Source organism: Castor canadensis, chromosome 19 (genome assembly GCF_047511655.1).
Source record: "Castor canadensis chromosome 19, mCasCan1.hap1v2, whole genome shotgun sequence".
Taxonomy (NCBI): Eukaryota; Metazoa; Chordata; class Mammalia; order Rodentia; family Castoridae; genus Castor; species Castor canadensis.
This window is the reverse complement of record NC_133404.1, coordinates 27477574-27500792: the sequence shown is the minus strand read 5'-3', so window position 1 is coordinate 27500792 and position 23219 is coordinate 27477574. Positions and strand designations below refer to the sequence as shown.

At 38.7% G+C, this 23219-nt stretch overlaps 2 protein-coding genes across 4 annotated transcripts in view; both read right to left on the bottom strand.

The window, feature by feature from the left end:
* The window catches only part of Apba2 (amyloid beta precursor protein binding family A member 2), a 306198-nt gene extending 282983 nt beyond the window's left edge, over positions 1-23215 (bottom strand). For both annotated transcript variants that reach the window (XM_074061687.1, XM_074061691.1), the window contains exon 1: positions 23079-23215. The gene's annotated coding sequence lies outside the window, so the exon portion shown is untranslated. The remainder of the gene's footprint in view (positions 1-23078) is intronic.
* Positions 643-23207, bottom strand: Mcee (methylmalonyl-CoA epimerase). 2 transcript variants are annotated; one of them, XM_074061692.1, is made up of 3 exons: positions 23079-23207; positions 14864-15201; positions 643-1029 (listed from the first exon to the last, which is right to left on the bottom strand). In XM_074061692.1, the coding sequence occupies exons 1-3, from the start codon at positions 23125-23127 to the stop codon at positions 877-879; spliced, it is 540 nt and encodes a 179-aa protein (XP_073917793.1). In that variant the 5' UTR covers positions 23128-23207; the 3' UTR covers positions 643-876. The 2 variants fall into 2 exon arrangements, with proteins under 2 accessions (XP_073917793.1, XP_073917794.1); XM_074061693.1 differs by having other exon boundaries at positions 15026-15201.
* Positions 23216-23219: the final 4 nt, after the last annotated feature.

Below are 23219 nucleotides of genomic sequence, written 5' to 3'. Positions count from 1 at the left end.
ATACAGCATGTGGTACTTGTCTGTGTCTGGCTTATTTCAGTTAACATGCCCTCTTACTATCATCTTTTGCTGAAATGACAGGATTTCATTCTTCCTTATCGCTAAATAATACTCCATTGTGTATACATGCCAAACTTTCTTTATCAATTAACCTGCAGATAGGTATCTAGGCTTCAATGAACACCTAGGTTGACACCATACCTCAGCTATTGTGAACAGCACTGAATAAACATGGGCACAAATATCTCTTTAGTATGCTGATTTAATTTCCTTGGAATATTTACCCAGAAGTGAGATAGTTGTATTACATGTTTTCTCTCATATGTGAAAGCTAACAAAAGTGAACCTGAAAGTAGACTAGTGATTACTAGGGACTGGGAATGGTACAGGAGAGAGGATGGAAAAAGGAAGGTTGGATTTGATCAGTGCACATGCTATCTGTGCATGGAAATACCACACTGATTCCCATTAATATGTACAATTAATATGTGCTAATAAAAAATAAATTGTGGACTTTGATAAAAGCTATATTACAAACTTAGTTCTAAACCTTGGAAACACCTTTGTCCCAAACAACTTCTGTGTGTATACAACCCATCTGACACACCCACACCCTGTGTACAGCTCACATAATGTAGTCACTCTGTTTTAGAAGAGAATTTATTTCTATGAACACAAATTTAATGTTCCTGAAATATTTAGTAATCAAGGTTTGCTCCAAATTCAAATTAATGAGTATGTACATATATATGTACATAATCTTTCTGTAATTTCATTTTAACTTTGAAACTTCAAGTGATGGAACAGTATCATAAGACACTTGATAAGTGTTTAATAAAGATTTTTCAAGTCAACTAATTTTCTTGAAAATGTAAATTAAGCTTCCTCCAGTTCTACAAGGACTCCACCACAGTCTTTAGGATGGAGAAAAATCACTGGTTTTCCATGTGCTCCTATTTTGGTATCTTCAGTTAGACTACGGATCTTCTTTTTTTTCAAATCCACCACAGCTGTATTTATATTATCCACCTTGAGAGAAGGAAATAAACAAGAACACATATGAAATCATAACATAAACAAATAATAGTACTATTAGACTCAGAAGAGACTTTGAGAGCATTTAATCAAACTATTTCCTCTGTGTTTGGACAGGGCAAGGGCTAGGGGTATAGCTCAATGGTAGAATAGTTGCCTAGCATGTGCAAAGCCCTGTGTTTGACCCCCAGCACTACACACACACACACACACACACACACACACGCATGCACACACTATGCCTAACATTTTCAGAGAAATAAAAGTTGCTAAATTTCCTAGGTGACCAACTTCAATGCCAAAGAATTCTCACCATTAGTAAACGATTCCTCTTACGACCTAAATTGTGTATCCCATACCTTATAGTTTCTTTTGCCAGTAATATTGGTGATATTGGGCAAATTGTGGTTTTTTTTGCTTTTTTTTATTGTTTTATTATTCATATGTGCATACAATGCTTGGGTCATTTCTCCCCCCTGCCCCCACCCCCTCCCTTACCACCCACTCCGCCCCTTCCCTCTCCCTTCCACCCCCTCGATACCTGGCAGAAACTATTTTGCCCTTACCTCTAATTTTGTTGGAGAGTATAAGCAATAATAGGAAGGAACAAGGGTTTTTACTAGTTGAGATAAGGATAGCTATACAGGGAGTTGACTCACATTAAGTTCCTGTGCATGTGTGTTACCTTCTAGGTTAATTCTTTTTGATCTAACCTTTTCTTTAGTTCCTGGTCCCCTTCTCCTATTGGCCTCAGTTGCTTTTAAGGTATCTGCTTTAGTTTCTCTGTGTTAAGGGCAACAAATGCTAGCTAATCTTTTAAGTGTCTTACCTATCCTCACACCTTCCTTGTGTGCTCTCGCTTTTATCGTGCTCAAAGTCCAATTCCCTTGTTGTGTTGGGCAAATTGTTTTTCCAGTGACTTCTATACCAGGGAAACGATAGTTTGCATCTTAAGTGTTCCCCAAAAGGTCACATGGCAAATGCTGCTGTCCAGGGTGGTGCTGCTGGGAGGTGGTGGAGCCCATAGGACATGGGGACTAGAGAAGGAAGTCTTTAGGTTATAGTGGTGGAGGGATGCCCTTGAAGGATATAGTGGAACCCATGCCCCTTCCTCTTCCTTTCCCTCTTTTGCTCTCTTGGTCATCAGATTAGCACCTTTACTTTGCCATGTACTCCCACCATGATGCCTCACCACACATCCAAAAGCAAAGCAACCAGTCAATTATGAATTAAAACCTTTAAAACTGTAAACCAGAACTTTACTCTCAATCATCTCGAATATTTTTTATAGTGATGGAAAGCTAGTTAACACAGAGGCTTACCATATAAATTGACTATTGATTAAAATGAGATAAGAAGCTGTTAGCATCTGGGCATCTACCCAAAAGAACGTAAGACAGCATACAGTAGAGACACCCATATACTGATGTTTATCACAGCACTATTCACAATAGCCAAGCTTTGGAAACAACCCAGGTACCCTACAACTGATGAATGGATCAAGAAATTGTGGTATATATACACAATGGAGTATTACTCAGCTATAAGGAATAATGACAATTGGTTTGTAGGTAAATGAATGCAACTGGAGGACATCATGTTAAGTGAAGTAAATCAAGCTCAGAAACACAAAAGCCATATATTTTCCCTCATACATAGAGGAGAAATACAAAAGATAAACATATACACAAAAACAAGCATGATCATATACAAACTCAGATGTAGAGCATATTTGTAACAGTGGAACTACTCTATGGAACTCGGGGAAAGAGGGAAAGGAAAAGAGAATGACAGAGCATCAATAATATCATAAAATCTAACATCTGTGATGGTAGCGGATATAAGGATGTGTATTGAAAGCTTTTGAAAAATGGGGGGTGGGAGGTAAAGGGGTAAGGGAGAGTAAAGGAGGGGGTTTAATGAACCAAAATAAAGTACACTCACAGTGTACTTTCTGGCATACATTGAGACACTCCTTTGAATGTCAACTTAAATGTTAATAACAAAAAACAGGACTGTAAAATAGGTACAGTGTATGCGGGGGAGGGGTTAGTACTAGCAGGAGGGAGAAGGGTGAATAAAGGAGATTAAGGTGAGGGTATACGTTTGATGGACTTCATACACTTATTTGAAATAGAACTAAGAAACCTCTTGGAATTGCTTTAAGTGGGTCAGGGAGAGGGCTGAGGGGGAGAGATCGGGACAATGTAACTAATGTACGATATAAGTCTAATCAGAATTGTCACCATGAATCTCCCCTGTATAACGAATATATCCTAATAAAAATTTATTATAAAAAAAGCTGTTAGCACAGTTTGCACATAGTAGGTATCAGAAAATGAGTGTTATCCTGATCCCCAAGCCTCCCCATCTCAAATCACCTGATTATCTTTGGGATTAAAAGTTGAAACACATGAAAATCATTAACATGCTATCAAAATGTTACTCTCATAACAAGTCTCTCATAAAAAGCCAAACCTTTATAATTTTACAACTCTTTGAAATCAGTTCTATTTGTTTCATGTTTATTTGCAGTGTAGGAAATAAGCCAATGTATCTTTATATGATGAAGAAATTCTCCTGTCTTGAAAAGTCACGCTCTTAGACTGGGAAGCAGTAATGGATAAAAAAGGTGTGACATGAATGCCCACCATGCTAGGCAGTCTTCAATCACCCCAGAGTTTAATGGTCTAATATCTAATGGCATTCCAGACATAAAGGGAAGCACAAGAGTAATATGAGACCTATCTACCCATCACAGAGATCTAACAAATGTTCACATTTACACAATCTCATTTTGAAGAGCCAAGAATTTTATACTGGATAATAAAGCTGGTACTGGTGAGGATGCATACTAAATGTTACCACAGATAAACTATGATTTCTTTGATTGATGCACATTCTACGTATCTTTCTGTAACATTTCTTTTTAAATTTCATGGATATATCAAAACCATCATGCCAGATGATGACCATGGTTCATTTCATACTAATATACCACAGCTAGTCTGTTCCCCTCTTTGAGAACAGAACACACACAAGCTGGCGTAGGGATCATCCCTAGTGAGGAAAATTAATCCTTATTAATGTCAGGCATCGCCAATTTTAATCTTACTTTAAATACTCTCATCAATATTCTTAAGCCTTTCCCTGCTTTTTTAAGGTGGGATTGGAAAAGCCTTTAGTCCGGGACTAATTTTCCTCACTACTAAGGCAGTGTTTCTAAGTACTCCACCCGCTGCTCCATGAGACAGTGTTTCCACTATGACTGGCAAGAACAAAGTGCTGCCATCAGAGTGTGAGGTATGTTCCTTCTAATCCTTTAATGGGTTCTCTTCAGAGGCTCAGGTGGCTTCCTAACAGGCATGCCCTGCTCAGTTCTCAGATGGAGATGTGAAAGGCTCTGCCGATCTCAGGGCACTCTAGGCAGCTCCCTCCTTTCTGGCACTTCATGCAGTGAGCTCTAAATCAGTCACAGTGGCCTCCTCGGATTCCCAACTCCTAGCTCTTCCACTTGAGGGAGACTGTTGTATTTCCCCTCCCTTCCCTGCAGATTTGAAACTACAGCCTGGAAGCTGGGAAATTGTAGGGCTCCTCTTATTCGCTTCCGCCTCTCTCAGGGATCAGCATTCTGTGCTACTTCAGGCATGATCCCAGAGAACTGTTGTTTCTTCTATGTTGTCTACATTGTTTGTTTTATGCAACAGTCTAAAACAGTCTCTGTCACAGTGTCCTGATTGGAATCAGAATTCTAAATTGGCAGGGTTTTTGTTGTTAGCACTTTACAAATGTCATTCCATGTTATTCTAAAAAAATAAAAGAAATTTCTTTTTTTCTCCTATTGCTTTTATGATGTTCTCTTCACCTTTGCTTTTTGGCTTGGATAGTCTGTGCACAGTGTGATTTTATTTTATTTGCTCTACTTATAGTTGTGGAGCTTCTTCCGTCTGTAGGTTGATGTCTTGTATCAGACAGGTTGTGTCTTTGTTGAGTATTTTTTCCATTTTTACTTCTGTTCTATTTTCTCTCTCTTCCTTTCCTGGGACTCCATACTATCAAAACTTCTGACCATGTCCTTCATTTCTTTTGTGCTCTACTCTGTTTTCTTTTCCTTCTCTATTTTTTTGACCCTGCCTCTTCTCCATATGTCTTTACCTCTAGAATTATGAGAGGATAAATGTCTCGTATTTTAGCCACCAAATTTCCTTTTCTTCTTTTTCTTAAATATTTTTTTTTGAGATAGGGTCTCACCATGTAGTCCAGGCTGGCCTCAAACTAACAATCTTCCTGCCCCAACCTCCTGAGTGCTGGGATTATAACTACATAGCACTACACCCAGTTTGTGGTACTTCTTTACAGTAACCATAGTAACTCATACAACTGCTATACATGCCAGAACATGGATGGTGGATGGTAAAAGCCAAGTTGTTTCTCACTGTTGGAGTGGGGAAATATAGACAAGCAAGGGAAAAGACTAATGTGGTCCATGTGCTAATGGATTAGAAATGGAGATACGAGTATGAGTTCAAGAGTATTTGAGTATGACATCTCATGAACTCTCCATGGCTAGATATAGGAATCCTTATAGATGTGTGTATGTATATAGTACACACACATGTATGTCCTTGCTGTGTTGACTCAGAGGGCCTAGATCCAATGACATCCCAATAATAAGCATGCCCAGAACTCAAATCTTAGTTTTTAATACTATTCTCCATTAGTAGGAATCAGGACTTCTTGGAAAAATGGCTGGTTCTTGAGCTAGAGCAAAGGATACAAATTCAGAATACCTGTAGTCCCAGAAAATAGGAGAATGCTCAAAAAATGGTACAGGTATGTCAAAGGGACACAAGAGCCAACTAAAAGAGATCCAGTGGCCAAAGCTAGAACAATTTGAAGAACAAAAACATAACATCCACAATTGCATGTTGATATAACTCTCCACTCCTATGTATGGGCACCACATACTGATTTCTTTCCAAAGAGTACAGTATGGAGGAGGGGGAAAAGGAGTAACTTTACAGTGGAGAAATATGACAACACCTCCATGGATCAAGGTTAATATCTATAGTCACATCAACAGCTATGTCCTTGACATCATGTGATGAGAATGGCACCCCCCCAAGGTGCTCCTCCTCCAAAGTCAATAACCTCAATCTAAGCAGGAGAAAACCATCAGACCCAATCTCAAATTACCAACTAGAAACCATCAAAATTGTCAAGGTCATCAAAAATAAGGAAAGTCTGAGAAACTGTCATAGGCAAGAGGAGCTCAAGGAGAAAAAATATCTAAGTGTGGTGTAGGATCTTGGACTAGAACAGAAAAATGGTATTGGATGAAAATTAAGGAAATCTGAATAAAATACCCACTTTAATAACAATGGATCAATAATGGTTTATTAATTTTAACAAATGTATCATACTGTTAAGATGTTAATCATTCCTTTTTAAAAAGAGCCTGAAGAGATTAATCACAATTTGAGATGACCGGACCTTGTGAGAAAACTCATTAGAACAAGTCAACTATAAAAAGACAATGATAATTCAATCTTGTAAATCTGACTTATAGACTGTGGATAGATGGCACCTGTAAAGATGTACCTTTCATTTTGATTGATATGATGTCACTGTGGTTCTTTATTTGTTAGGTACACATACTAAATAAGGGTGAAACAACATGTTGAAAATTATTTCAAAATGGCTTAACAAAGGAAAAAATGACAGATAACTAGGTGTGGCAGTATCATGAAAACTGCTGAAACTGGGTGATGGTAATTGGGAAATTTATTACAGTGTTTGTCCTACTTCTCATGTTTGAAAATTTTTTCATGATATAATGACTCTTTCCATAGTGCCCTTTTGATAACTCCTATTCTACATATAATCATGAATATTTTAATTTATAGCACATTCTACCAAAATACAAATACCTCATGTTGCATCCTAATTTTTAATATATTGCTTTTTCAATATATTAATGCAAGAAATACTTTGAAGAAACACTTCTAAGATTTCCTAAGTTAGATTTATTTTTGAAAAGTGTCTAATTGATATTGTACTAGCATCTATTTCTATTTCTTTCACTAACTTTGATTTTAAAGATCTTGTACCATTATTCATCCTTTTGTTAGCCTTGCTCTAAAATTTACAATATTTTAGGAATACTCTGAATATTTTGTTTGGCAGTAATAAAAGGAATGAAATAAACATGTCTTAATTTTCTGAATTGAAAGTACATGCAATGGGTATAAGAAATGCAAAGCAATTTGATTTGGAAAATTAAATCTGTTCCCTGAAGTAATGAAAGTAACATGGTCAATAATAAACCCATCTTTAAAAATGGGTTGTTTATAGTCTTTTAAAACTGATTTTATAGTCCTTTGAACAATTACAGTTGTGCATCAGATAGGGCCTTGAATGTCATTAGTGAAAATAAGGGCTGCTTGATTTCCACTTCAACTTCTTATCAGCTTTTGTGTGTGTCAATGTGTCTAGAAGTTTATGCTGATTTCTGACATTGAAAATTAAGTGGCAATAATTCAAATAAAAAATGTTTGTATTGTCACAATCAGAATTCACAATCTTCAAGTAAATTTTTTTTCTTCTTTGGTACTCAGCTGCCCCTTCTGAAAACAGCAATGCAGTTTTGTTTACTGGAAGGCAAGTTGTTGGATAAATAGAATCTTTTAACCTTAAGGTATATACTTTTCAGTTTTATAAACAAGTAAAATTTTAGGAACAAGTCATAATGTGCCACATGATATGTTGATTGATTTAATGAGCAGGCCTTTTATTTTACATAAAATTATAATGATGTCAGTAATGAATGAATTGAATCCTCAAATTGACTTAAATCTATGAAAGTTAAAATGAAAAGTTAGAATTAAGTTAGAATTGTCTCTCCCCTCGAAGCTAAAACTTAAGTGAGTTACATAAGTGTAACACTGTTCTCACTTTGCATGGGGTTCAGAGGTTTCCTGTGTATTCCTGGGAATTATTCAGAGGATGCCTATTAGTGACCTAAGCTTCCGTATTTGCTATGTGTCTGCTGGTGGCTATGTACCATGTTTCCCAAATGCTGGTCTCCACTGAAATATTCACCAGTTGACAGTAAAACATTTAAAAGTAAAAATTAGCAGGCACTTGTGGCTCACACTCGTAATCTTAGCTACTTGGAAGGCTAAGATCAGGAGGATCTCAGTTACAGGTCAGCCTGAGCAAAAAAAAGTTTGTGGCAAAAAAACAAAGAAAGAAAGGTTGGTGTGATGATGTGTGCTTCCCAACTATGGTGGGAAGTGTACAAAAGGAGAAGCACAGGAAGATTTCTATCCAAGTGAGAGATTGCTGTCCAAGTGAGACCCTATCTCAAAAATAGAGCAGAAGGGGTTAGGTACGTGGTAGAGAAGTCCTAGCAAGTGAGAAGTCCTTAGTTCAAACCTCAGTACTACCTAAAAACAAAAAATAAACAACAAAAATCCTAGATTTATTTAATTGACAAGTGTTATGCTTTGGATCTTGAGGGTCCTCCAAAGATCCATGGATTGAAGAGCTGGTTCCCAGCCTGTGGCATTATTGGGAATGATGGAACCTTTAGGAGGTGGGGCGTAGTGAGAGGAAGCTGGAAAATGCAGGGCATTTGTAAATAAACGAAGCAACCAGACAAACTCTATGAGGGTAGAGACCTTATATTTGCCCTTCTTTAAAAAAATAAAAATGGTGGTGGTATTAGAGGGCAGTTTTCATCACAGAGAAAGTTAAAACTGCATCAAATTACCCTTTGTTTTGTTTTGTTTCCTAGAAATCTTACCATTCCATAAAATCCCTACACCTGGAAACTGGTAATACAGACATCACTAGTAGAATGATTCCTTATGGTAAAACCAAAATGAGAATGGATTTCTTCTTATTGTTATTTTGAGACAGGGCTATGTGGCCCAGGCTGGCCTCAAACCCCTGGGCTCAAGCAATGTTTATGCCTCAGCCTACTGTGCAGCTGGGTCTACAGGTACAAGAACACCATACCTGGCTAGAATGCAATTATTTTTAAAAGTGAAATTTTTGCTTTTTTTTTTTGAGTGGGGGGGGGGACAGTACTGGAGTTTGAACTCCAGGCCTCTTGGCCATGTAAGCCACACCTGTAGCCCTTTTTGCTTTAGCTATTTTACAGATGGAATCTTATGTATTTTCCCAGGCTGGCTTGGACCAGGCCTACCTATGGCTTCCTGTGTAGCTGAGACATAGGCACATGACACCACACCCAGCTTATAGGTTAAGATGGGGGTCTCACTAACTTTTTCTTCCTGGGCTGGCCTAGAACCACCATTCTCCTGATCTTAGCCTCCCATGTAGCTTGAGATGACAGGCATGCACCACTGTGCCCAGCTATTGGTTGAGATGGGGTCTTACAAAGTTTTTGCCTGGGCTAGCTTTGAACCATGATATTTCTGATCTCAGCATTCCAAGTAGCTACAATTACAGGGGTAAGTCACTGATACCTGGTTCTCTGGGGTCTTTTATAAGGACACTAATCCCACCCATGACAGCTCTACCTGCATGGCTTAATTGTTTCACAAAGGCCTCCTCCCCTAATACCAACAAGAACAGTGATGGGGAGTGGGGCAGTGGGAGGAGGGAGAAGGGAAAGACACTATAATGATTCACCTGTTATAGGCTGGCCTTCCACGCTAATACCTTCCTTACTCTGGTTTTTTACGCCAGGCCACCTCTGTGGGTACAAGCCTCCATCCTGCCATGCTCAGTGCCCTGCACTGGTTCTCCCTACATATGGGCACCCTACCCGATTTCTGATTTCCCTTGGCAAGAAGCTCTCACTTGTTAATACCCTCCTCACCCCACAGGGGCCTCAACACCCTGCTTTGGACCACTCTAGCTCTCCCCATCATGAACAACTACTTTGCTCTGCCCTGACTAACATCTTCAGGAAGGGAAGGAGCCACAATTACTCTTCCTACCATTTATTTCACTTTTTGTTTTGACCACTCGAAAGTAGAATTTGGCAGAACCAGTAGGTATAATGAACTTACCTTAGCTTTATTTGGCCCAGATTTTCATCTTTGCTCTAGCTTGCACAATGACTTTTTGTCCTTTTGTATCCTGTAGGCTATGTTTCAGTTAGTTACCTCTTCTATGGAAAATGCAGGGTATTTGTAAATAAATGAAGCAAGCAGACAAGATCTACAACAGCAGGGACCTAATATTTTGCTCAACTAATCATGCCCAGCACCTGGTATGGTGAATGTTAGTGATGCTGAAAATACTTAACAATCAGAAAAATATAGACAAAGACAAAGACTAAACAGAATATTAGGAACTTTATGCGGGAATAGAGCCCAAGAGGACCACTGCATGCTAGGTACCAGTTGCTGAACTGGGTGGGGAGTGAGGGTTTCCTAAAGGTTCCTTCTAGAAGAGGGATGTTAGGAGTTTTAAGCAGAAACTTTTAATCAACTAGCATGGACACATTTAAATATTTTTGCAACCTCAGAACAAATGTATAAAATACATAAATATTTCCAGTGGTTCTCTTTAGGTTTTCACAGTGACATACTTTGCTGTCTGGCTAAGTTATCTCATGGAAACAGGATTGGTTCTACTCAACACCAGAAGCTGTTCCTTCACACAGAAGGCAGAGAAAGGCATGCAAATGCAAGCTGGGCTGGAACACAGAGGACAACTCAGTCTATATATGAGCAAGACAAGAAACTGAACAAGATGATTTTTATACTTCAAGTGAAAGGCAAGACATGAACATAGACATTTAGGTAAACTTCACAAGAGAAAATGTAAATCAAAACTTAACCTTGACAGAAGAAAGAAAAAAAAAATGATGAAAACATGCTTAAAATGATTTAAGCATGTATGAGAAAAAGGACATGTTGTTAAAAATCTTTGTTAAGCCAACTAAAAGCTGTGGAACATCCTCATAACAGACCTGAGAAATCACAGAGGAAAGACAATTCTCCAATAGGTGGATTTACCTTTATAAAAGCATTATGAAATAAATGGCAACAAACTATAAAGCTATAAAAGAATTGTGGGCAAAGACTAGTCCTCTGAATCCTAGTCAGAGTAACTGCATCTTACAGCAAGCTACCTTTTCACCATTCTGTGTGCCAGACTGGAACACAACACAGCCATCCCTTCCCATAGTCAGATAGTGTTTGCTGAAACAGCAGCATGCCCAATAAGAGCAAGGGCAGAGTACACAGGAGCACACAGCTTTCCCAGAGGCTTGCTTTGTTTATGCCTTGTAATCTAAGCTGGTAGGCACCTTCGCTGCTTTAATGCTAGGTGGCTAAGTCCAGTTTTGGATCAGTTCCACTGTAGCCTTATGAAATAGAAGTTTGGGAGGAAAGGTGTTGGTGACTTTGGAGACTTTGGGCAGATGGAGCTCTCCATAGTCTTCTACCCTGTTAAACCCTTTCACTCACCACGTTGGAATTGTATGAGCCATTCTTTGGGATGCTGGTAGTGGTCAAGTTTGAGAAAGTCATGTGACAAAAAAATACATCTCTGAATGGTGCCTATGACCCAAACATTAGAAAAAGCTGAAGTACCAATAATTTTGAGTCTCCTTCCTTACGTTTACAAAGGTTAGATAGGTTGTATCTGCTTTGTGTGTGTGTGTGAGAATGCTGCTGGTCCCTACTTCCTGCTTCTGGCAATTTGAAAACCAGAGCTTTTTTTTCTTTTTTTTTTTTTAAAGAAGTTTCACGTTTTCCTTTTGCTCAGAACCCAATGATGTACTGATGGTTTGAGCACTTTTAAAATGTGACCACAGATTCTTCACTACTCTTCCCACTAATAAGCAGGATCTAGGGACTCCCCTTGCATCTAACCAGCCTACAATCTCCCTTTGACCAGTATGTAACAACAGATGTTCTGCTGTGGGACTTAGTCCAAAGAGGCCATGTAGTCCTGCCTGGTCCTGTTGGGATACTCACCCTGGGAAAGCCAACTCATGAGTAAGAAGATCAACTACTCTTAGCTCATGGAATTGAAGAAGCCATCTGTAGGTGCTCCTGCTGGAAGCCTAGCTGAGCTTCCAACTGTGAGCCTACATCAACTGGCAGGGCATCTGGGACGCCACTGCAGTCACCTCTGACATCTGTCACCACGTTGAGAGGTCCCAAGCAAGAACCATGCAGCAGAGCTCTCCATAACATCTTGAGCAACAAAATCCTGACCAAATGAAATGTTTGTTGAATGCTACTGCTACGTGGTAACAGTAACTCGAAGGATGACCAAAGAAATATTTTCTGACTGGTGCTATCACTTTTTGTACTTTTAAAGACAATTCCAGACCCAAGTTGTATTAGCTAGAATAGACCAAGTTACACTCTTGTAACATAATGAAACTTGAAATCTCAACAGGTTCATTAAAAAAAAAGGTATTCCCTGTCCAAGGGAAGGTAAGAAATTTTATTCCACCTGCTGGGTCAGGGAACTAAACCCCCTTCATCTTGTGACACCACAGATTGTCACTGTTGGGGAAAAAGAACAATAAATGTCCCCATCTTACAGCAGCTCTTCAGTCAGAAAGACCATCATGCTATCCTGGCAACACCATGTTTTGAAAGGTACCATGTGTGGCACAGACTGAGGGCCTTCTTTTATTCCTTTAAATGACAGCAATTCTCAAGATTTAGTGAGGCACACAACTGCCTAGCCATAAACTACATTCCGCTGCTTCCCTTGCAGCCACACGCACCATGTGACTAGGCTCAGGCTAATGGGATATGAGCAGAAGTGATAGATATAATGTCTAGCTTAAAGGTGCTTTGTCTGTATTCTGTCTCAGCCTTCCCTTCCCTCTTGCTGGTAAACATTGATGCCTGGAACATTCCTGAAAGCCATGTGTTACAGATTAAGAGCTGCTGGGACATTGCACATTTAGATTGAAAACAGGAAAATAAGATCTATCTAGTTAAACTACTTTACTTTTTGTGGAGGTTGCAGAAAGATGACAGATGAGTGTCACACTAAAGTAGCAACTAAGCACTTTTCACACCTTGTCCTATTACTTACCCTCATTTTATACTCATATTCATTTTCATTTCCCTCTTTTGATCTCTACTTTAGAATTTGCTGTTACTTTACTGAACTCCCACTTAACTGGACTTCTAACTCACAGCTGGCCTCCTTTGAAGCCACGGGCTCTCTTGATGTGGAACCCAGACATGCAGTCTGGGAGGAAGGAGAGTAGATTCAAAGGCAGATGGTCCTAGTTCTCATCCTGGGGGGCTTACACAAACTCTCAGGTCTACTGATAAAACCTGAAGCAAAAAGCAAAAAGTAACCCGAGGTTTTGTATAGATCTCTGTCTAACATCCCCCACTCCAACTGCAAACTCCATTAACAGAGTGAGGGCAACTGGCCTGATAACTGGAAGTTCTAGAATTAGAACAAATCTGCGTTGAAGCCCAGCCTTGCACAGTTAGGCCAGTGACACCCAATGCCAACATGGGCACGTTAACTTAGTGTCAGTTCTCTCACCTGTCAGTGGAGTCAACAGCACCCTTGTGGGGTAGCTGTAAGAATTAGAGACAATAATGCAGGTAGAGCATTTCAGATTCTGCCAAAGAGAGCTCAGTCGTGCTAGCTGTTATGATTACTCTATGCCTTCCAACATGCCATTCCCTTCTGCCTGGAATACCTTTCTCCTCTTGTTCATCTGGAAAATTCCTTCACAGTCATTGTAACTTATGCCTATGAGACCATCCCAGCTCCCTGACCTGCCAGAAGTAATCAACCCCTCCCTTGTGTGACTGAGAAGACACGTCTGTTAATTCTACTTACCACAGGGTACTGTAGTTGCTTGTTTAAATATCTGTCTCTTCTATCTGTGGACATGATCCAGGAGTAAGAACTCAGTGCTGAATCCCATGTACTTAGACTACACATTGTAGTTTCTCATATCTGAATACATTCTTGACTTCATTCTATCATCAACGCACCTCCCACCTTTCTTCCAGATTAGGAATAAGGACTTACTATTAATTATGCCATCGATTCTAGCAAAACAATTGTCCTATCAAATTAATTTAAATTGAAGCTTGCTTGGTATTGCTGGTATTCTAAAAGGCAGTTATCTGAACATGAATATCTACAGGTCTCTAACCAGAATATTCTTATCTAACATTTCTTCATGTTTTCTCAGAAATTGTTAGCAAATGCAATTTAGAAGATATTAAAGTCACAGCTGGTAACTGAAAATGTATTGCTTTTGTAATGAGGAACAAATTACTAGAATTTTAAGGACAGAAAATAATTAGAGTACTTTGGGCTGGAGGTGTCACTCAATGTAGGGTATGTGCTTAGCATGTGTGAGGCCCTGCATCAATCCCCGGCATCAAATGACAAAAAAGACCCTGGCATGTGCATGGAAGTTCTTACTTACAAAGTCTTTTCACTTGTTTCTAATTGCCTTATGATAGTGAAAGCAGTTAGACTCCTATTACATGGGAGGTCATCTATGATCAGTAAGTCCCAGAGCAAAGACTCTATGTTTTACCCAATTCAGGGGCCATTGAATCTACATTCAATAAAATACATTCATATTATTTCTATAGTTGTCTAGAGGGAAAGAGAATATATATGTATATGTAAATATACGTATATATACACATAGATCATATACATATATGTACATGTATACTCATATATATGTATATGACTTCACCTTTGAAAAGGACTAATACTATCATTCTCCTTAAGGAGCTTGATAAAAGCTTCTTATGACAATACCATGATAAGGTACTTTGTTAAGCAGAGAGTTACAACACCAACATTAAAATTACAGAAATACCTCAATGCAGATGTGATGCATTCCTCCAGACTTGTTTTTCTGCAGAAAGCCTGCAATTGGACTCTCACTTCCCAGTGGATGAAGCAGTTCCATCTTGGTATTTCCCAGGTCGACAAAAACAACAGATACGCCATGTTCAGGAAGAGGGACCGCATCACTTACCTGGGCCCCCAGAATGTTCTTATAGAATGCCCTGGCCTTCTCCAGGTCTGGCACTGCAATAGCCACATGGTTGAGTCGACCCAGGCTCCACACGGGTCCTGCCACTTGATGCAAGGACTGTGATGTGGAGAAAGCTCTCCCTGTTGAAAGTAGAGTGTGGAGCCTGGGAAAAAACCCTGAAAAATTCAACACCCATTGAAAATTAGGGCCCTTCTAATTTTATATCCAGACAACACATGTAAAGATCAATTATTTATCTATCTATTTTTTAAATTATTGAAAGTAAATCAGGAGAGATAAGTGGAAAACTTACACCAAAACTATTCACTCTGTTCTGCCAAGATATAAAAAGCTATTTGTCTAGAATTAAACAGCTAATTGTGAGCCTTGAGTAGCTCCTGGTAAAACTTAAAGGATAGCTGCACATAAGAATTATTCACCAATCTCTGCATTTCACAGTGGGGCAAGTTTGAAGGTGACAGTGATATGACATATACATAATGATAAGAGCAAGCAATTTTCTTCCTTACCTATACACATTTTTTGTTTTATATTTTGTAATAAGTTCATGAAAAGACTATCTATACAGCACTTTAAATGTGAATTTTATATGCATATCAACAAAGGAAAACATCTAATTGTTGGGTGAAAAACAAGCAAAGATCAAGGGAGCACTTAACTTAGGAGGATTTCTTCTAAGACCAGATTTTTATTAGTGCATATTAATTGTACAAAGGGGTTTCACCATGGTATTTCCATACATGGACATACAGCAGTTTGATCAGATTAACCCCCTGCACTGATCTTTCTTTTCCCATCCCCATTTTTAAAGTTTTTAGTGGGTTTCATTATGCCATCTTCATACAAAGATGTAACATACTTGGGCATTATTCAGCGCCTATTATTCTTTTTCTCTCCCCCCTTTCTGCTCATCCCTTCCACAGTCCCACATTGATATTCATGCTGCGTGTGTGTCTAGAATCTGCAAATGAGAGAAAACATGTGATATCTGTCTTTATGAACTTGGCTTATTTCACTTAAAATATGATCTCCAGTTCCACCCAATTTCCTGTAAATGACATAATTTCATTCTTCTTTATGAATAAATAATATTCCATATCTTCTTTATCCATTTGTCTGTTGAAAGGCATCTATGCTGATTCCATATCTTGGCTACTATGAATAGTGTGAGACTAGATTTTTAAATTACTTCCTTTTATAATTTTGAAGGACTGAAGGCAGAACTTCTCTACGTGAAGATGCCCTTTTCATTCAGTAACTGAAGATCTTGATGGTCCTCCCCCATGTTACTCTACTTCCCCACTCCCCTAAACACTGGGCTCTAACAGACAGACTTCCAGAATGAGAATTATATACATGCATGAATCAAATATAGTCATGCAAAACTATACCAGTTAGTTAAAAGTATGAAATAGCAAGATGAAATCATATTTTAAGTACTAGATGGTTAGCTTTTATAAGAACCACTTGAAACATTTCCTAATACCACAGAGCTTTGGCTAACAAAAAATCCCTTTAATTGAATTTTTTGTTTTGAGATAGGGTCTCACTATATCCCAGACTGGCCTTAGTCTTGTGATCTTCTGCCTTAGCCTCCTGAGTGCTGGGATTATAGGCATGAAGCACTATGCCGAGCCTTAACTGAAATTTTTGATAATAAGGAAATTAAAGTAACACTATTTCACTTAAGACCATTATAATCAGTAGAAGGCAAAATTCAGCCTCAGAAAGTCTTAGGCTATGCCCCAAAGGTTCTCATTAGCAATAGGTTAATGTAATCAGGGTCTATGAACTCACTCTTTTATTATGAAATCCAAGTGCATTAAAGCCCAGCATATGTAGCCATAAATGTACAACTAAAACTGAACTCCATAAAAAGTACACCTAACCCTCAGTGATGTGCTCTGATGTTTTCTATTCTATCTTATCTCCATTTTTAAAACTCATTAGTACCACTCACTAAATATCTAACTTGCTGGTTTTATTATAAAGATTAGATACTTGGTGCCAAAACCATAATACAGTTGCAGACATACATAGTAAGTGCACAACAAATCCACCCACTCTTATTGTTAATGACCTACAGTGATGGTTCACTAGATGAATGGCAGGCAGAGTTTTCTATGGATAACCCAAACCTATCTCATGAGGACATGGTGAAAATGAATTTTACAAATGCTATCAACCAGCTAAATCTTTGATCAAGCTTCTCCTGCCTTCTTTCTTTGCATCTTTACTATGTGTGCAATTTACAATGAATATTCAATAACGACAGTACCCGTATTTAAATAAACTGTAGATAGATGGGGTCAGTGAACTTTTGGGTAGCATGCACATCAATAATTTGTTTTGTCTATGAAACTTTAAGGGCAATAGCAAATGCTGAGTTCAGGTGTCTCTGAATTTTTCTCATCAGAGTTAACTCTACAAGAGATGGGGCAGCTATTGTCAGCAATAGGAACATATGGAAATGCCAAAGGAACAAGCTACAGGGTGTCCAAGTAAAAGCAAAGGTTGATACCCTATGACAGTTTGCTTTAGGGACATTTCAAAACCTCTGGCACTAAAAAGGAGGCCAAGCAACTATGTTATTGGAAGCTTCATTGTAGCTTTTCTCTCCAACATTCTAGCATTTGGTTCCCTAGAACAGGTTCTCTTTCCTTTAACGGGAAAAAGAGTCTTTATTATGTTAGCAGGATAAAAGACAGCAGGCATCTTTATATGCTATAAAAATTAAGGCTTTGAGGCTACCTAGATTTGTCTTATCTATAGAAGGTAACTGTTTGAGAAAGGCAAGGTCAATTTGTATTGGTTTTACTTGGTCTCTAAAAAGCATAAACTGGATAGAAAAATATGATTGATACCTGTGAAGATCTAGCAATTTGATTTCTTTAAAATGAAGGGACAGTATATAAAAATGACGAACAAACACATCAAATACTCAATAACATTAATGATTAAGGAAAGGCAAATCAAATCCATAATGAGATACTACTTCACACCAACAAGAATAGAAAAATAGCAAATGTGGATGAGTACTAAAGAAACTGGATACCTTGTATATTTCTGATAAAAATGGTGCAGCTGTCATGGGTTTGATAGGTCCTCAAAAAATTAAACACAGAATATATGACACAACAATTCCACTCTTAATGTACCCCCAAACAACTGCAAATAGAAACTCAAACAAAAACTTGTAACAAATGTTCAGACAAATGATGCAATATCATTTATACTCATACAATGGACTATGACCTAGATCTGAAGTACTGACACATGGACCAATCTAGAAAATATTATGCTAAGTGACAGAAGCCAAACACAAAATATCACATATTAGATGATCCCATTTACATCAAATACCTGTAGTATAGGCAAATCCACAGAGACAAAAGGCAGAGGAGTGGTTGCCAGGGTCTGGAGTGACTGCTTAATACATACGAGTTTCCTTTTGGGTTGTGAAAATGTTTTGGAACTAGATAAAGGTGAGAGTTGTACAACATGGAAAATGTAATAAATGCTGTTAAACTGTACATTTTAACACTAATTTTATGTTATGTGAACTTTACCTAGAGGAGGAGGAAGAAGAACAAGAAGAGGAAAGGAGGAGAATGAGATGATTCTAGCAGTGAAATTCAGTGGGTGACCAAGCAAACTGGGTGGGGAACAGGGAATTCAGCGCTTTAAATTATATATACACATATAACTTCAATATATATATATTTATCCAGTTTTATTGAGTTATGATTGACAAATAGAAATGATTTCTATTGGGAATGTACAATGTACAGTTTTGTTATACATACACATTGTGAAATGATTACCATAATCAGGCTAACTTTGTATACACAATGTATAACTTGTCATTATTCAAATACGGTTACTTTATATATAAATAAACTACAACGTATAGCTTTGTGAACAGCCATATAAAATACAGGAGGGTTAAAAAATTGAATGCAAAGGGGTAGAAATTTAAGAAACTAGCTAAATCAGGAATCTGGTAAACAACTGATAAGTATGTTACAAAATCTGGTGTATGTTAACTCTTTTTTTTTTTTTTTGGCAGTACTGAATTTTGAACTGCCTTGCTAGGTAGACATTCTACTCCTTGAGCCCTTTTTCCTCTGGTCATACTGGAGACAAGGTCTTCCTTTTTACCCAGGCCACTCTAGGACCCTGATCCTTCTATTTTAAGCTTCCCACTACTGCTGATATGACAGATATACCACCATCTCCAGCTAATTTTCTGTTAAGATGGGGTCTCCCACACTTTTTGCCGGCTGGCCTGGAACCTTGATCCTCTGATCTCAGTCTCCCAAACAGCTAGGATTACAGGAGTGAGCCACCAGCACCAGCTGATGTGTATGTTAACTTAGTTCCTATCTTTCCTTTAGTATTGGTTCTCATTAACCATATTCTCACTAATCACTTTTACTATACTGACTTAAAAATAGTATTGCTTTTCTTTCATTTCAGATTTAGCATTTCAAATAACCAAAGGTTTAGCACAAGAGTTTATACTCAAATGCTGTAAGGGTGCTATGAAAAGAAATTCGATGTTAACTTTGTATATGAAGTGTCATAAAATTGTGAATACTGTTTTGTTTCTTAACAGGTTTTTAAAAACAGATTTACAATTTACATATCATAGTTCACTCATTTCAAGGGTACAATTCAGTACCTTTTAGTGTATTTGTAAAATTGTGGAACGTTCACACAATCTGTAACATATTTTCACCTTTGGATTTCAGGTTACGTATTGCATAAAAGGTAGTGCAGCTTAAGGTTAAGAATAGGGCTCTGGTGCTAAACTGCCTTGGTTCAAACTTTCACTTTGCCACTAGTGTCATTTGAACTGGTTACTCAACATCTCTGTGCAATTGTTTCCATACACGTGTGTGTGTGTGTGTGTGTAAAATGAAAACAGTATCTATCTCACAGGAGGGTCATGAGGTTAGTGAAAAAAGTGCCTAGCACCAAACGATACCAAGGACTCTCACCATTGGCACTTTCAGGAAGGTTAATAACTTGCTTATAAAAGGTATCATCTGATTGCTAATCCATTCTATGCTCTTAAAGGACCCCATGACAATTTTACTGCACACTTCCCCTATTCACAGTACCGCACTCATGATACAATCTCGTTCAATAGCTAAGATAATTTGTATTTGGCAAATGCCTCAGCACAGTGTTTTGTATTTACTGCCTCATTCATTAGCTTACAGTTTACTACTATTTTTTATGACAAGAAGACCACTCACTTCCCTTCACTCAGGAAAATTTATTATGTAGGTTCTGATTTAAGAATATTGTTGGTAGTATCTGAATAGTTAATGACTACTAATATCCTCTACTTTGCTAATAAGAGTTTATTCTGCTTTCTTTTTTGATATAGAAATAAAGGTTTATAATCTTTCTGGGTTAAAGATTAGTTGCTTATAACCCTCAACTCACCTACATGGCTCATGACCATTGTTTTTTTGTTTGTTTGTTTTTTGTGTTATTGGGGTTTGAACTCAGGGCTTTGTGCTTGCTAAGCAAGCACTTTACCATATGAGCCATGCCTCAAGCCTTTTTTGCTTTAGGTATTTTTCAAATAGGGTCTTGCATTTGTGTACAGCCATCCTGGACCATGATCTTCCTATTTACACTTCCCATGTATCTGGAATGATAGGAGTATGTTATCATGTCCAACTTTTTATTAATTGAGATGGGGTCTCTCCAACTATTTTTGCCTGGGCTGGTCTCAAACTGTGATCCTCCCAGAGCAGCTAGGATTATAGATGTGAGTCTATAAACATTAAAATGGTGGGGGAAAAAAACCGTATGTACAAGGTGGCTCAATGCTGATATGCCTCCAATAGTCTACAGGCATTCTCCAGGTGCTAGGATTTATCATCAGTCAGGATGGAATCCTATGGGAAAAAGCTAGCTGATTTTACCTCATCTTTCCAGTGCAGACCTGTGGGTTTACTTCATTGTTAGAATTATGCTACCATGTAATCTTGCCTAAATCTGTAATTCTGCTTAACTAAATTGTGAAATCACAAACACTGAAGTGGGAGGACATGAGACAAAAGCATGACTCTGTGTTTTACTCTTCATGACCATGAAAGAAAGATAATGGTAATAATCATTATAATGGTGAGTTATTTTACTTAATCCTCACAATAATTCTATAGATAATACTGTTCTTCATTTTTAGAAATGAGGAAAATAGTCCTAACAGAGGCTAAGTCATTATTCTCAACATCACACCAAGTGGCAAAGCTTCTTGGCCCCCAGTCCAGGTCTGTCCAACATCAAAGTTGATGTTAAACTCTCATTTGCAGAAACTGCTCCCCATTTTTTTTCATGCTGGGGTGAGGGGTGAACCTAGGGCCTTGCACATGCTAAGTAAGCCTTTACAATTCTTTTTTTTTTTTAAATGGTACTGGGGCTTGAACTCAGGGCCTACACCTTGAACCACTCCACCAGCCCTTTTTTGTGATGGTTTTTTTGTTTGTTTGTTTTTTGAGATAGGGTTTCGTGAACTATTTGCCCAGGGTTGGCTTCGAACTGTGATCCTCCTGATCTCTGCCTCCCGTGTAGCTGGGATTATAGGCGCAAACCACTGGCATCCGGTTACAATTCTTTTGATTCTCAGTCTTTTCTATCATTGGTATGATATGATATGATATGATACCGTATGAACAATTACCTACACTTCCTAAGAGATAGCTTGCTAAGCGACAACTCTGTTTTATGAGTTTTTGCAAAGATCAACTTGCAAAGGTATGTGAGGTAAGATGACTTATATTTTACCAAGGCTAACAAGACCAATAGGGCTGTTATTATCAAAAAGTGAGTATCTGGGCTGACGGAGTGGCTCAAGTGGTAGTGCCTAGCAAGAGTGAAGCCCTGACTTCAAATCCCAGTGCCAATGGAAAAAAAAAAGGAAGAAAAACTTGAGTATCATCTGTTAATTAGAAATTCATTTTGCCAACTGTGGTGTCTGTTGTTATATTTTTTACAAACATGCACACACACACACACACACAACCTCTCTTAACCTAATTAAGTGCCGAGACACCTACACCTATTTGGGTGCACTTTTTCTTTGTATGTGGCTCCTCACTTAGCTCTGGTGACTTGTAACATTAAATGAACTAAGAAATTTTGTAACTGTGAGAAAAGCTGGGGGGGGGATTAAAAAAAAGGGAACAAATTCAGTTAGAGATGGAACATCAAAGGATGACTTGGACTATAGGTCATGTAGGTGGAATGAGAGCACTTTTTAGCAGAGAAATCTGGTATTAACGAAGATTCCTTCCCTTCAACTCTTTTCAAAGGAGCTAGCTGAATGAAGGATTTGGCACACATTCAGGAGTAACCCTGGGCCATTATCACTCTGCACTTTTTCCAAACAGGAAATCTCAGATTAAGGGTAATAAATGCCCTCATCATGAAGAAGACAAAAAGGAGAAAGTGAGAGCGTTAGAAAACCTGAACATCTGCCATCACTGATCCTACTTAGCTACTAAATGACAACAGAGGCAGCGTGTACTCAAGGAACTTCCAAATCCCTCCGATTTTATCATTCTTGTTTACGTACAAGATAATTAGTATATTAGGGCACGTGGGTAAAACGCTCCCTTCATACACTTTACACCATCGACCATCAGGTGTCTCCAGCCAGGAACTGGACATGCTTGGAATCATCAAGCCTTCTACAGGACTTGTCCTCTCTTCTGTTTTTCCCCCGTCTCTCATGAGGTGAGGTAAAACAACACTCAGTCTCTCCCGCGTTCACTTCACTTCCTTCTGTCCCTGTCTGACCTGCCCCCTCCGGGCAGGTTCCCCCTTCTCTCTGGCACACATATAAAAAGGACATCAACTGCAAACAGCTCCCTGGGCGGCAGCGAGACTCACAGACAAGGAGGTCATTGCTGTGCTACTGTGTTCCACCGCCCCGCGGCCTCCTCCGCCCCTCGGCTTCCCGTCCCGCACGCCCGGCCCCACCGCGACCGTGACGGCTCCCGGTATTCACCTACGGCTCTCGCCGCCGCCGCCGCTACCGCATACACCACGCGCGACATTTTGGGAATCGCGACTCACTAACTTAGGACACGCTGCAGAGTGGGCAAGGAAACGGCCTAAGGGGCGGGGCAACCCGGCCGGGGCGTGGCGC